At 58.1% G+C, this 16067-nt stretch overlaps 1 protein-coding gene across 1 annotated transcript in view; it reads right to left on the bottom strand.

Annotated features, from left to right (window-relative positions):
- Positions 1–2553: 2553 nt before the first annotated feature.
- The window catches only part of LOC119972891 (dynein regulatory complex protein 11-like), a 28002-nt gene continuing 14488 nt past the window's right edge, over positions 2554–16067 (bottom strand). Inside the window, exon 2 of the mRNA XM_038810435.1 lies at positions 2554–2703. Coding sequence (XP_038666363.1) covers positions 2554–2703 — 150 coding nt within the window. The remainder of the gene's footprint in view (positions 2704–16067) is intronic.

The raw sequence follows: 16067 nt of genomic DNA, 5'->3' as shown, positions 1-16067 counted from the left end.
CCTGGGATCACCAGAACGTCACACAGTGAACCTGGATCACCGCACAGTCACACAGTGAGACTGGGATCACCGCACAGTCACACAGTGAGACTGGGATCACCGCACAGTCACACAGTGAGACTGGGATCACCGCACAGTCACACAGTGAGACTGGGATCACCGCACAGTCACACAGTGAGACTGGGATCACCGCACAGTCACACAGTGAGACTGGGATCACCGCACAGTCACACAGTGAGACTGGGATCACCGCACAGTCACACAGTGAGACTGGGATCACCGCACAGTCACACAGTGACCCTGGGATCACCGCACAGTCACACAGTGAGACTGGGATCACCGCACAGTCACACAGTGAGACTGGGATCACCGCACAGTCACACAGTGAGACTGGGATCACCGCACAGTCACACAGTGAGACTGGGATCACCGCACAGTCACACAGTGAGACTGGGATCACCGCACAGTCACACAGTGAGACCTGGGATCACCGCACAGTCACACAGTGAGACTGGGATCACCGCACAGTCACACAGTGAGACTGGGATCACCGCACAGTCACACAGTGACCTGGGATCACCGCACAGTCACACAGTGAGACTGGGATCACCGCACAGTCACACAGTGAGACTGGGATCACCGCACAGTCACACAGTGAGACTGGGATCACCGCACAGTCACACAGTGAGACTGGGATCACCGCACAGTCACACAGTGAGACTGGGATCACCGCACAGTCACACAGTGACCCTGGGATCACCGCACAGTCACACAGTGACCCTGGGATCACCGCACAGTCACACAGTGAGACTGGGATCACCGCACAGTCACACAGTGACCCTGGGATCACCGCACAGTCACACAGTGAGACTGGGATCACCGCACAGTCACACAGTGAGACTGGGATCACCGCACAGTCACACAGTGAGACTGGGATCACCGCACAGTCACACAGTGACCTGGGATCACCGCACAGTCACACAGTGACCCTGGGATCACCGCACAGTCACACAGTGAGACTGGGATCACCGCACAGTCACACAGTGACCCTGGGATCACCGCACAGTCACACAGTGAGACTGGGATCACCGCACAGTCACACAGTGAGACTGGGATCACCGCACAGTCACACAGTGAGACTGGGATCACCGCACAGTCACACAGTGACCCTGGGATCACCGCACAGTCACACAGTGAGACTGGGATCACCGCACAGTCACACAGTGAGACTGGGATCACCGCACAGTCACACAGTGAGACTGGGATCACCGCACAGTCACACAGTGAGACTGGGATCACCGCACAGTCACACAGTGAGACTGGGATCACCGCACAGTCACACAGTGAGACTGGGATCACCGCACAGTCACACAGTGAGACTGGGATCACCGCACAGTCACACAGTGAGACTGGGATCACCGCACAGTCACACAGTGAGACTGGGATCACCGCACAGTCACACAGTGAGACTGGGATCACCGCACAGTCACACAGTGAGACTGGGATCACCGCACAGTCACACAGTGAGACTGGGATCACCGCACAGTCACACAGTGAGACTGGGATCACCGCACAGTCACACAGTGAGACTGGGATCACCGCACAGTCACACAGTGACCCTGGGATCACCGCACAGTCACACAGTGAGACTGGGATCACCGCACAGTCACAGTGAGACTGGGATCACCGCACAGTCACACAGTGAGACTGGGATCACCGCACAGTCACACAGTGAGACTGGGATCACCGCACAGTCACACAGTGAGACTGGGATCACCGCACAGTCACACAGTGAGACTGGGATCACCGCACAGTCACACAGTGAGACTGGGATCACCGCACAGTCACACAGTGAGACTGGGATCACCGCACAGTCACACAGTGACCCTGGGATCACCGCACAGTCACACAGTGAGCCTGGGATCACCGCACAGTCACACAGTGAGACTGGGATCACCGCACAGTCACACAGTGAGACTGGGATCACCGCACAGTCACACAGTGAGACTGGGATCATCGCACAGTCACAGTGAGACTGGGATCACCGCACAGTCACACAGTGAGACTGGGATCACCGCACAGTCACACAGTGAGACTGGGATCACCGCACAGTCACACAGTGAGACTGGGATCACCGCACAGTCACACAGTGAGACTGGGATCACCGCACAGTCACACAGTGAGACTGGGATCACCGCACAGTCACACAGTGAGACTGGGATCACCGCACAGTCACACAGTGACCCTGGGATCACCACACAGTCACACAGTGAGACTGGGATCACCGCACAGTCACAGTGAGACTGGGATCACCGCACAGTCACACAGTGAGACTGGGATCACCGCACAGTCACACAGTGAGACTGGGATCACCGCACAGTCACACAGTGAGACTGGGATCACCGCACAGTCACACAGTGAGACTGGGATCACCGCACAGACACACAGTGAGACTGGGATCACCGCACAGTCACACAGTGACCCTGGGATGCTGACGTCTGTTCCTGGCCGATACCAGCAGTTCCCGTTGACACGTGTAGAGGAATCCCCGGCTCAGGAATTTGGGAAATCCGGGCTCAGAGTGAAACTCACCGGGGTCTTTGATTCCGGTTCCAGCAGCTTCGTAAAAAAAATCCTCCGTTTCTCCCGAAGTTTTTCTGCGTTCCGAGAAAAATACTTTGGGATTGGGATCTCCACATTGTTCTGAAATATAGCGAGAAACGGAAGCGAGGTCAGGCCAGGGTCAGGCCAGGGTCAGGCCAGGGTCAGGGTCAGGGTCAGGGAGAGGGTCAGGGTCAGGGTCAGGCTCAGGGTGAGGGTCAGGGTGAGGGTCAGGGTGAGGGTCAGGCCAGGGTCAGGCCAGGGTCAGGGTCAGGGCCAGGGTCAGGGTCAGGGTCAGGGTCAGGGTCAGGGTGAGGGTGAGGGTCAGTGTGAGGGTCAGGGTCAGTGTGAGGGTCAGGGTGAGGGTGAGGGTCAGGGTGAGGGTCAGGGTCAGGGTGAGGGTGAGGGTCAGGGTCAGGGTGAGGGTCAGGGTCAGGGTCAGGGTCAGGGTCAGGGTGAGGGTCAGGGTCAGGGTGAGGGTGAGGGTCAGGGTGAGGGTCAGGGTGAGGGTCAGGGTGAGGGTCAGGGTCAGGGTCAGGGTGAGGGTCAGGGTGAGGGTCAGGGTGAGGGTCAGGGTGAGGGTCAGGGTCAGGGTCAGGGTGAGGGTCAGGGTGAGAGTCAGGGTGAGGGTCAAGGTGAGGGTGAGGGTCAGGGTGTGGGTCAGGGTCAGGGCCAGGGTGGGCGTCAGGGTCAGGGTCAGGGTCAGGGTCAGGGTGAGGGTCAGGGTCAGGGTCAGGGTCAGGGTCAGGGTGAGGGTCAGGGTCAGGGTGAGGGTCAGGGTCAGGGTGAGGGTGAGGGTCAGGGTGAGGGTCAGGGTCAGGTTCAGGGTGAGGGTCAGGGTGAGGGTGAGGGTCAGTGTGAGGGTCAGGGTCAGTGTGAGGGTCAGGGTCAGGGTCAGTGTGAGGGTCAGGGTGAGGGTGAGGGTCAGGTTCAGGGTCAGGGTCAGGGTCAGTGTGAGGGTCAGGGTCAGGGTGAGGGTGAGGGTCAGGGTGAGGGTGAGGGTCAGTGTGAGGGTCAGGGTGAGGGTGAGGGTCAGGGTCAGGGTGAAGGTCAGGGTGAAGGTCAGGGTCAGGGTGAAGGTCAGGGTCAGGGTCAGGGTGAGGGTTAGGGTCAGGGTGAGGGACAGGGTGAGGGACAGGGTGAGGGACAGGGTGAGGGACAGGGTCAGGGTCAGGGTGAAGGTCAGGGTGAAGGTCAGGGTCAGGGTGAAGGTCAGGGTCAGGGTCAGGGTGAGGGTTAGGGTCAGGGTGAAGGTCAGGGTCAGGGTGAAGGTCAGGATCAGGGTGAGGGACAGGGTGAGGGACAGGGTGAGGGACAGGGTGAGGGACAGGGTGAGGGACAGGGTCAGGGTCAGGGTCAGGGTCAGGGTCAGGGTCAGGGTCAGGGTCAGGGTCAGGGTGGAGATTCTATGAGATTTTAATAAGTCTCTATGAGATCCCCCCCGTCATTCTTCTGAACTCCAGCGAGAACAATCCCAACCTAGTCAATCTCTCCTCATGTGACAGTCCCGCCATCCCTGGAATCAGCCTGGTAAACCTTCGCTTCAGTCCCTCGAGAGCAAGAACATCCTTCCTCAGAGAAGGAGACCAAAGCTGCTCACAATACTCCGGCTGTGGGACGTCCGGTGGCGGTGATGCGGAGCTAAGCCGCACGTTCGGCAGCTCCCGCGTTTTTCGGACTTTCGGGCTCTTTTAAGAGCCGGCAACGGGGGTAAACACAGCCAGTGTGCCCAGTGACTGGTGGATGGACTGGACTCGCAGTGGAGCGGTCCAAAAGTCGGCTCTACAGCAGAGGAAGGCGAGAGGCAGAAAAGGCAAGATGGCGGCGGGCAGGGCAGCAGTGGGCGCGGGAGCAGCAGGAGCTGCTTCAGCGCTCCTTCAAGGAGATTAAAGCTGAGATCTTGGCGCTGTTTAAGGCCTGAGTCGCCACCAGCTGGACAAGCTGGTGGCAACTCAGACGGCCCAGGCCGTGGAGATTCGGGAGCTGCAGCAAAAGGCTTTGGACAACGAGAATGAGCTTTTGGGCCTGGCAGTGAAAGTGGAATCGCACGAGGCGCTGCACAAGAAATGACTGGCGAGGATGGAGGAGATGGAGAACCGCTCCCGCCGGAAGAATCTACGGATTTTGGGCCTTTCGGAGGGGCTGGAAGACTCTGATTTGGGGGCCTATGTTGTCCTAATGTTGAACTCGCTGATGGGTGCGGGGTCGTTTCGTGGTCCCCTGGAGCTGGAGGGCACCCATCGAGTGCTGCAGCGGAAGCCGAGGCCGAACGAGCCGCCCAGGGCGGTACTGGTCCGTTTTCACTGCTTGGGCGACCGGGAGTGCGTGTTGAGATGGGCGAAGAAGGAGAGGAGCAGCAGGTGGGAGAACACGGACGTTAGGATTTATCAGGACTAGAGCGTGGAGGTGGCGAAGAGAAGGGCTGGCTTCAATTGAGCGAAGGGAGTGCTTCATAGGAAGCGGGTGAAGTTTGGCCTTCTACAGCCGGCTGGCCTCTGGGTCACTTACAAGGACCGCCAGCTCTATTTTGACTCTCCGGAGGAGGCCTGGGCTTTTGTCCAGGCAGAGAACTTAGACTCGAACTGAGGACTGGGGGGCTGGGGAAAAATGTACTTTGTTTGGAGGCTTTGCCCTCCTGGGTATCCTGTCGTTTATATTGGCTGTGTTTGCTGATTGATGTTGCCTGTTTGTTTTCGTTATTTTGGTTTTTTTGGGGTGGTTTTCTGGGCTGTTGTTTATTTCCTGTGGTGTTTTGTTTTGTTTTGTCCACTGGTGGGTTGTGGAGTAGTTTGGGGTCCCGATGGGTCATGTGTCCGTCTTTTTCCCGCGTGTTGGGTCGGTGGGCGGAGCTCGGGTTGGAAGCGCGGGCTTTCTTCCCGTGCCGGAGGAATTGGGGACGGGGCCGGCGCTGGGAGGGAGGGATTGGCGGCTGTGTCGGGGGGGGGGGGGGTGGCCCTAGCTTTGGGGGGGGGAGCAAGGGGGGGTACCGGGTTGTTGCTGCAGGGACTGTGAGGGAATGGATGGTGAATGGGGGGTTGGGAGGGGGGTCTGCCGCCGTGGGGAGTGGGCTTGGCGGGTTCCCTGGGTGCGTGGGGGGTTCCCTGGGTGCGTGGCGGGTTCCCTGGGTGTGTGGGGGGTTCCCTTAGTGCGTGTTGGTTCCCTGGGTGCGTGGCGGGTTCCCTGGGTGTGTGGGCGGGTTCCCTGGGTGCGTGGCGGGTTCCCTGGGTGAGTGGCGGGTTCCCTGGGTGTGTGGGGGGTTCCCTGGGTGCGTGGCGGGTTCCCTGGGTGCGTGGCGGGTTCCCTGGGTGCGTGGCGGGTTCCCTGGGTGTGTGGGGGTTCCCTGGGTGCGTGGCGGGTTCCCTGGGTGTGTGGGGGGTTCCCTGGGTGCGTGGCGGGTTCCCTGGGTGTGTGGCGGGTTCCCTGGGTGCGTGGCGGGTTCCCTGGGTGCGTGGCGGGTTCCCTGGGTGCGTGGCGGGTTCCCTGGGTGCGTGGGGGGTTCCCTGGGTGCGTGGCGGGTTCCCTGGGCATGTGGCGGGTTCCCTGGGTGCGTGGTGGGTTCCCTGGGCATGTGGCGGGTTCCCTGGGTGTGTGGGGGTTTCCTGGGTGCGTGGGGGGTTCCCTGGGTGTGTGGGGGGTTCCCTGGGTGTGTGGGGGGTTCCCTGGGTGCGTGGTGGGTTCCCTGGGCATGTGGCGGGTTCCCTGGGTGCGTGGCGGGTTCCCTGGGTGTGTGGCGGGTTCCCTGGGTGTGTGGGGGGTTCCCTGGGTGTGTGGGGGGTTCCCTGGGTGTGTGGCGGGTTCCCTGGGTGCGTGGGGGGTTCCCTGGGTGTGTGGGGGGTTCCCTGGGTGCGTGGCGGGTTCCCTGGGTGCATGTTGGTTCCCTGGGTGTGTGGGGGGTTCCCTGGGTGCGTGTTGGTTCCCTGGGTGTGTGGCGGGTTCCCTGAGTGCGTGGCGGGTTCCCTGGACATGTGGCGGGTTCCCTGGGTGCGTGGGGGGTTCCCTGGGTGCGTGGGGGGTTCCCTGGGTGCGTGGCGGGTTCCCTGGGTGTGTGGGGGGTTCCCTGGGTGCGTGGCGGGTTCCCTGGGTGTGTGGGGGGTTCCCTGGGCATGTGGCGGGTTCCCTGGGTGCGTGGCGGGTTCCCTGGGTGCGTGTTGGTTCCCTGGGTGCGTGGCGGGTTCCCTGGGTGTGTGGGGGGTTCCCTGGACATGTGGCGGGTTCCCTGGGTGCGTGGGGGGTTCCCTGGGTGTGTGGGGGGTTCCCTGGGTGTGTGGCGGGTTCCCTGGGTGCGTGGGGGGTTCCCTGGGTGCGTGTTGGTTCCCTGGGTGCGTGGGGGTTCCCTGGGTGTGTGGGTGGGTTCCCTGGGTGCGTGGCGGGTTCCCTGGGTGCGTGTTGGTTCCCTGGGTGCGTGGCGGGTTCCCTGGGTGTGTGGGGGGTTCCCTGGACATGTGGCGGGTTCCCTGGGTGCGTGGGGGGTTCCCTGGGTGCGTGGCGGGTTCCCTGGGTGTGTGGGGGGTTCCCTGGGTGTGTGGGGGGTTCCCTGGGTGTGTGGGGGGTTCCCTGGGTGCGTGTTGGTTCCCTGGGTGTGTGGGGGGTTCCCTGGGTGCGTGGCGGGTTCCCTTGGTGTGTGGGGGGTTCCCTGGGTGTGTGGGGGGTTCCCTGGGTGTGTGGGCGGGTTCCCTGGGTGCGTGGCGGGTTCCCTGGGTGTGTGGGGGGTTCCCTGGGTGTGTGGGGGGTTCCCTGGGTGTGTGGGGGTTCCCTGGGTGTGTGGGGGGTTCCCTGGGTGTGTGGGGGGTTCCCTGGGTGCGTGGGGGGTTCCCTGGGTGCGTGTTGGTTCCCTGGGTGTGTGGGGGGTTCCCTGGGTGCCTGGGGGGTTCCCTGGGTGCCTGGGGGGTTCCCTGGGTGCGTGGGGGGTTCCCTGGGTGTGTGGGGGGTTCCCTGGGTGTGTGGGGGGTTCCCTGGGTGTGTGGGGGGTTCCCTGGGTGTGTGGGGGGTTCCCTGGGTGTGTGGGGGGTTCCCTGGGTGCGTGGCGGGTTCCCTGGGTGCGTGGCGGGTTCCCTGGGTGTGTGGGGGGTTCCTTGGGTGTGTGTTGGTTCCCTGGGTGTGTGGGGGGTTCCCTGGGGGCGTGGCGGGTTCCCTGGGTGCGTGGCGGGTTCCCTGGGTGTGTGGGGGGTTCCCTGGGTGTGTGGGGGGTTCCCTGGGTGCGTGGCGGGTTCCCTGGGTGCGTGGGGGGTTCCTTGGGTGTGTGTTGGTTCCCTGGGTGTGTGGCGGGTTCCCTGGGTGTGTGGCGGGTTCCCTGGGTGTGTGGCGGGTTCCCTGGGTGTGTGGCGGGTTCCCTGGGTGCGTGGCGGGTTGAGGAAGAGCTATGGCTGATCGGCGTAGGGGGAGGGGACGGCCCCTCGGGTTCGGTTGGTCACATGGAACGTGAGGGGGCTGAATGGTCCGGTGAAGCGATCCCGGGTCTTGGCTCATTTGAGGGGGTTGGGAGCGGATGTGGCTATGCTCCAGGAGACGCACCTCAGGGTTACGGATCAGGTTAGGCTAAGAAAGAGTTGGGTGGGAGAGGTGTTTCACTTGGGGCTTGATGCGAAGAACCGTGGGGTGGCAATTTTGGTGGGTAAGAGCCTGTCGTTCGTTGCGTCCAAAGTGGTGGCGGATAGTGCAGGTCGATATGTGATGGTGAGTGGGAGACTTCAGGGGGAGCGGGTGGTCTTGGTTAATGTTTATGCTCCCAACTGGGATGATGCGGGCTTCATGCGGCGAATGCTGGGCCTGATCCCGGACCTGGACACAGGGGGATTGATCCTGGGTGGGGACTTTAACACGGTGCTGGATCCGGCTCTGGGTCGCTCGAGGACGGGCAGGAGGCCGGCAGCGGCCTCGGTGCTGAGGGGGAACTTGGTGCCGGGTGGAAAGGACATCAATGGGGTGTTCAGATCCTTTTACGAGGGGCTGTACCGGGCGGTGCCCCCCCCAGGGAAGCAGGTGGGATGGACCGATTTTTGGATAGGCTGGAGTTCCCAAGAGTAGGGGACGAGCGGGTGGAGGGTCTGGGGGCCCCAATCAAACTGGAGGAGCCGGTGGAGGCGCTGGGAAGCATGCAGACAGGGAAAGTGCCGGGGCCTGCCGGGTTCCCGGTGGAATTTTACAAGACATTTTCAGATTTGCTGGGCCCTCTGCTTGTGAGGCCCTGATCGAGGCCAGGGAGAGGGGAGGGGGGGGGGGCTCTGCCCCTGACGATGTCCAGGGCAATTATCTCTGTGCTCCCAAAGCTGGAGAAAGACCCCCTTCAGTGTGGGTCTTATAGGCCGATCTCGCTCCTTAATGTAGATGTCAAGTTGTTGGCAAAGGTGCTGTCCAGGAGGGTGGAGGATGTGGACCCGACGGTGATTCATGAGGATCAAACGGGGTTTGTAAAGGGGAGACAATTGAATGCCAACGTGCGGAGGCTCCTGAATGTTATGATGATGGAGCCGGTGTCTGGGGAGTCAGAAATAGTGGCGTCCATGGATGCGGAGAAAGGATGTCGCGGATCCGGCTGAGGGGATGCCAGAGGTGCTGAGGATACTTGAGGAGTTTGGGGACTTTTCGGGCTATAAGCTCAATGTGGGGAAAAGTGAGCTGTTTGTCCTGCACCTGGGGGATCAGGAGAGGGAGATAGGTGAGCTCCCGTTGAAGAGGGCTGAGAGGAGCTTTAGGTATCTTGGGATCCAGGTGGCTAGGACCAGGGGGGGCCATGCATAGGCTTAACTTTTCGAGGCTGGTGGGGCAGCTGGAGGAGGAGTTTAGGAGGTGGGACGCGCTACCGCTTTCGTTAGCGCGCAGGGTCCAGTCGATTAAGATGACAGTGCTCACGAGGTTTTTGTTTTTTTCCAGTGCCTCCCCATATTGATCCCAAAGGCTTTTTTCAGAAGGGTGAATAAGTCGATTCTGGGGTTCGTGTGGACGCGGAAGGCCCCGAGAGTAAGGAGGGTATTTTAGGAGCGAAGAAGGGGGCCTGGCGCTGCCCAACCTGTGTGGATATTATTGGGCGGCGAACGTGGCGATGATTCTCAGGTGGATGACGGAAGGGGAGGGTGACGCATGGAAGAGGTTGGAGGTGGCATCCTGTGCGGGTAAGAGTCTGGAGACTTTGGTGACGGCCCCACTTCCACTCTCCCCGGCAAAGTACTCCACGAGTCCAGTGGTGGTTGCGTCCCTTAAAATCTGGGGACAGTGGAGGCGGCATAGGGGGGATGTGAAGGCCTCAGTTTGGGCCCCAATACGGGGTAATCACCGTTTTGCGCCTGGGAGAACGGGTGGGGGATTTGGGAGTTGACACAGGGCAAGCATCAGGCGGATTGGGGACCTCTTCTTGGATGGGAAGTTCGCGACTCTGGAGGAGCTGGTGGGGAAGTGGAACCTTCCCCCTGGGAACGCTTTTAGGTATATGCAGGTCAGGGACTTTGTTAAGAGGCAGGTGGTGGAGTTTCCGCGGCTGCCGCCGAGGGGGGTGCAGGACAGGGTGCTTTCGGGGACGTAGGTCGGTGAAGGAAAGATCTCAGCTATCTACCAGTTGATGCAGGAGGAGGAGGAGGCCTCAGTAGAAGAGCTCAAAGCGAAGTGGGAGGAAGAGCTAGGGGAAGAGATTGAAGATGGAACGTGGTCGGACGCCCTGGAGAGGGTGAATGCCTCCTCCTCTTGCGCACGGCTCAGCCTAATTCAGCTGAAGGTGCTGCATAGGGCTCACATGACGGGCAAGGATGAGCCGCTTCTTCGGAGGGGAAGACAGGTGCGGGAGGTGTTCGGGAGGCCCGGCGAACCACACCCATATGTTCTGGGCTTGTCCGGCCTTGGAGAGGTTTTGGAAGGGGGTGGCCGGGACTTTGTCGGAAGTGGTTGGGTCTAGGGGTCAAGCCGGACTGGGGGCTCGCTATCTTTGGGGTAGCTTCGGAGCCGGGAGTGCAGGAGGGAGAGAGGCCGGCATTCTGGCCTTTGCGTCTGACATTTAGCGGAACATTTAGAAAGCAGTGGCAGGATCAGTCAGAGTCAGCATGGATTTATGAAGGGAAAATCATGCTTGACAAATCTGTTGGAATCCTTTGAAGATCTAACCAGTAAAATTGACAAGGGGGAGCCAGTCGATGTGGTATATTTGGACTTTCAGAAGGCGTTTGACAAAGTCCCACATAAGAGATTATTGTGCAAAATTAAACTGCATGGGATTGGGGGAAATGTATTGAGGTGGTTAGAAAACTGGTTGGCAGAGAGGAAACAAAGAGTAGGAATTAATGGGTCCTTTTCAAATTGGCAGGCAGTAACCAGTGGGGTACCACAGGGATCGGTGCTGGGACCCCAGCTATTCACAATATATATTAATGATTTGGATGAGGGAACAAAATGTAACATCCCAAAGTTTGCAGATGATACCAAGTTGGGTGGGAGGGTGAATTGTGACGAGGATGCAGGGATCCTACAGCAAGATCCGGACAGGTTGGGCGAGTGGGCAAACCAACGGCAGACGCAGTATAATTTGGATAAGTGTGAGTTTATTCATTTTGGAAGCAAAAACAGGAAGGCAGATTACTACCTGAATGGTTGTAAATTGGGAGAGGGGAGTCTGCAGCGGGACCTGGGTATCCTTGTGCACCAGTCGCTGAAGGTAAGCATGCAGGTGTAGCAGGCGGTAAAGAAGGCTAATGGTTTGTTGGCCTTCATTACGAGAGGTTTCGAGTATAGGAGCAGGGATGTGTTGCTGCAATTGTACAGGGCCTTGGTGAAGCCACACCTGGAGTATTGTGGGCAGTTTTGGTCTCCTTCTCTGAGGAAGGATGTTCTTGCTCTCGAGGGAGAGCAGCGAAGGTTTACCAGACTGATTCCAGGGATGGCAGGACTGTCACATGAGGAGAGATTGACTAGGTTGGGATTGTTATCGCTGGAATTCAGAAGAATGAGGGGGTCTCATAGTCTCATAGAGACGTATAAAATTCTAACAGGACTAGACAGGGTAGATGCAGGGAAGATGTTACCAATGATGGGTGTGTCCAGAACCAGGGGTCACAGCCTGAGGATTCTGGGTAAACCATTTCGAACAGAGATAAGGAGACATTTCTTCACACAAAGAGTGGTGAGCCTGTGGAATTTATTATCACAGGACGTAGTTGATGCTAAAATATTGAATATATTCAAGAGGCAGCTGGATATAGCACTTGGGGAGAATGGGATCAAAGTCTATGGGGAGAAAGCAGGAATAGGCTATTGAGTTGGAGGATCAGCCATGATCGTGATGAATGGCAGAGCAGGCTCGAAGGGCCAAAAGGCCTCCTCCTGCTCCTATCTTCTATGTATCTGTGTATCTATGCCTGGATTACCCTTAATCCCCATGTTTACTCCCTTTTAACAAAACATTCTGCTATATCAGAATACGATTTACTTACCACCCTTTCGCTAACTTCCCTTACCCTGTCTTGTTTATTTATCTTTCTTTATTAGAATGACCCCTGACCCCTGACTTTCATTTATTTGTCTTGTTTCTCAGTTAATAAATAATAGAATTATTTGAGGAAGTGACAAAGTTAATTGATGAGGGAAGGGCTGTAGATGTCATATACATGGACTTTAGTAAGGCGTTTGATAAAGTTTCCCATGGCAGGTTGATGGAAAAAGTGAAGTCGTATGGGGTTCAGGGTGTACTAGCTAGATGGATAAAGAACTGGCTGGGCAACAGGAGACAGAGAGTAGTGGTGTAAGGGAGTGTCTCAAAATGGAGAAGGGTGACTAGTGGTGTTCCACAGGGATCCGTGCTCGGACCACTGTTGTTTGTGATCTACATAAATGACCTGAAGGAAGGTATAGGTGGGCTGATTAGCAAGTTTGCAGATGATACTAAGATTGTGGCGTTGCAGATTGCGAGGAGGACTGTCAGAGAATACAACAAAATATAGATAAATTGGAGAGTTGGGCAGAGAAATGGCAGATGGAGTTCAATCCAGGCAAATGCGAGGTGATGCATTTTGGAAGATCCAATTCAAGAGCGGACTATATGGTCAATGGAAGGGTCTTGGGGAAAATTGATGTACAGAGAGATCTGGGAGTTCAGGTCCATTGTACCCTGAAGGTGGCAACGCAGGTTGATAGAGTGGTCAAGAAGGCATACAGCATGCTTGCCTTCATCGGACGGGGTATTGAGTACAAGAGTAGGCAGGTCATGTTACAGTTGTATAGGACTTTGGTTCGGCCACATTTGGAATACTGCGTGCAGTTCTGGTCGCCACATTACCAGAAGGATGTGGATGCCTTGGAGAGGGTGCAGAGGAGGTTCACCAGGATGTTGCCTGGTATGGAGGGTTCTAGCTATGAAGAAAGGTTGAGTAGATTAGGATTGTTTTCGTTGGAAAGACGGAGGTTGAGGGGAGACCTGATTGGGGTCTACAAAATTATGAGAGGTATGGACAGGGTGGATAGCAACAAGCTTTTCCCAAGAGTGGGGGTGTCAATTACAAGGGGTCACGATTTCAAGGTGAGAGGGGGAAAGTTTAAGGGAGATGTGCGTGGAAAGTTTTTTACGCAGAGGGTGGTGGGTGCCTGGAACGCTTTGCCAGTGGAGGTGGTAGAGCGGGCACGATAGCATCATTTAAGAGGCATCTAGACAGATATATGAATGGGCGGGAACAGAGGGAAGTAGACCTTGGAAAATAGGCAACAGGTTTAGATAGAGGATCAGGATCGGCGCAGGCTGGGAGGGCCGAAGGGCCTGTTCCTGTGCTGTAATTTTCTTTGTGCTTTGTTCCCAAGAAGCACCCTTTGAACTCCCGAGTGTTTCACTGTGACACTGATAGCGAGCTCAATGAGAACAGGAATCTAACCTTGGTGTTTCTGAAACTTGGCTGTGCTCCGCTCCGGCCCAGACTGACACTGAGCTCCACTCTCAGTCTTTTCAGTTTCACCTTTACCCAGTTTCACCCAACTCCAAAAGCATTCACAGTGCAGACAGGCAGCACTCGCAGTGCAGACAGGCAGCACACACAGTGCAGACAGGCAGCACCCACAGTGCAGACAGGCAGCGCTCACAGTGCAGACAGGCAGCACTCACAGTGCAGACAGGCAGCACTCGCAGTGCAGACAGGCAGCACACACAGTGCAGACAGGCAGCACTCGCAGTGCAGACAGGCAGCACTCACAGTGCAGACAGGCAGCTCTCACAGTGCAGACACACAGCACTCACAGTGCAGACACACAGCACTCACAGTGCAGACAGGCAGCGCTCTCAGTGCAGACAGGCAGCACTCACAGTGCAGACAGGCAGCACTCACAGTGCAGACAGGCAGCACTCACAGTGCAGACAGGCAGCACTCACAGTGCAGACAGGCAGCACTCACAGTGCAGACAGGCAGCACTCACGGTGCAGACAGGCAGCACTCACAGTGCAGACAGGCAGCACTCACAGTGCAGACAGGCAGCACTCACAGTGCAGACAGGCAGCACTCACAGTGCAGACAGGCAGCACTCACAGTGCAGACAGGCAGCACTCACAGTGCAGACAGGCAGCACTCACAGTGCAGACAGGCAGCACTCACAGTGCAGACAGGCAGCACTCACAGTGCAGACAGGCAGCACTCACGGTGCAGACACACAGCACTCACAGTGCAGACAGGCAGCACTCACAGTGCAGACAGGCAGCACTCACGGTGCAGACAGGCAGCACTCACAGTGCAGACAGGCAGCACTCACAGTGCAGACAGGCAGCACTCACAGTGCAGACAGGCAGCACTCACAGTGCAGACAGGCAGCACTCACAGTGCAGACAGGCAGCACTCACAGTGCAGACAGGCAGCACTCACAGTGCAGACAGGCAGCACTCACAGTGCAGACACACAGCACTCACAGTGCAGACAGGCAGCACTCACAGTGCAGACAGGCAGCACTCACGGTGCAGACAGGCAGCACTCACGGTGCAGACAGGCAGCACTCACAGTGCAGACAGGCAGCACTCACAGTGCAGACAGGCAGCACTCACAGTGCAGACAGGCAGCACTCACAGTGCAGACAGGCAGCACTCACAGTGCAGACAGGCAGCACTCGCAGTGCAGACAGGCAGCACTCGCAGTGCAGACAGGCAGCACTCACAGTGCAGACAGGCAGCACTCACAGTGCAGACAGGCAGCACTCACAGTGCAGACAGGCAGCACTCACAGTGCAGACAGGCAGCGCTCACAGTGCAGACAGGCAGCTCTCACAGTGCAGACAGGCAGCACTCACAGTGCAGACAGGCAGCACTCACAGTGCAGACAGGGCAGCACTCACAGCGCAGACAGGCAGCACTCGCAGTGCAGACAGGCAGCTCTCCCAGTGCAGACAGGCAGCACTCACAGTGCAGACAGGCAGCACTCACAGTGCAGACAGGCAGCACTCACAGTGCAGACAGGCAGCACTCACAGTGCAGACAGGCAGCACTCACAGTGCAGACAGGCAGCACTCGCAGTGCAGACAGGCAGCTCTCACAGTGCAGACAGGCAGCACTCACAGTGCAGACAGGCAGCACTCGCAGTGCAGACAGGCAGCTCTCACAGTGCAGACAGGCAGCTCTCACAGTGCAGACAGGCAGCACTCACAGTGCAGACAGGCAGCACTCACAGTGCAGACAGGGCAGCACTCACAGCGCAGACAGGCAGCACTCACAGCGCAGACAGGCAGCACTCACAGTGCAGACAGGCAGCACTCACAGTGCAGACAGGCAGCACTCACAGTGCAGACAGGCAGCTCTCACAGTGCAGACAGGCAGCACTCACAGTGCAGACACACAGCACTCACAGTGCAGACAATGGACACTGAGTAGCCTCCGCCTTTTATAGGCCTCAATTACAATGCTTTGGAAACTGGATGAAACCAGTGGCAGTTAACCAGCGACAGTTGAGTGTGACTCAGCCGACTCCTGTTTCAGGAAAGCAACTAAACTATAATCATCAAAAGAGCAGCTGTTATTCACCAGACCCTGAGAGATCCTTCCCACTGTCACGTCTTGATGCCATTCTCTACACACTCCCCGCACACAATCGGCACTTCATCCCGTGGAGTGAGAATCACAGTGCCGTGTCTCCCCACCCCTCGCACTGATGGTGCACACCTCCCAGCCCCACCTCACCCAACGTGCGAAGCGGGTGAGTGTGAACAGGGCGAGTGTGAACAGGGTGAGTGTGAACAGGGTGAGTGTGAACAGGGCGAGTGTGAACAGGGCGAGTGTGAACAGGGCGAGTGTGAACAGGGTGAGTGTGAACAAGGTGAGTGTGAAGCGGGCAAGTGTGAAGCGGGCGAGTGTGAACAGGGCGAGTGTGAACAGGGCGAGTGTGAACAGGGCGAGTGTGACGCAGGCGAGTGTGAAGCGGGCGAGTGTGAAGGGGGCGAGTGTGAAGGGGGCGAGTGTGAACAGGGCGAGTGGGAACAAGGCGAGTGGGAACAGGGCGAGTGTGAAGCGGGCGAGTGTGAACAGAGCAAGT

The sequence above is a fragment of the Scyliorhinus canicula genome, chromosome 10, assembly GCF_902713615.1.
Source record: "Scyliorhinus canicula chromosome 10, sScyCan1.1, whole genome shotgun sequence".
In the NCBI taxonomy this organism is placed as follows: Eukaryota; Metazoa; Chordata; class Chondrichthyes; order Carcharhiniformes; family Scyliorhinidae; genus Scyliorhinus; species Scyliorhinus canicula.
This window is presented reverse-complemented; position numbering and strand designations above follow the sequence as displayed.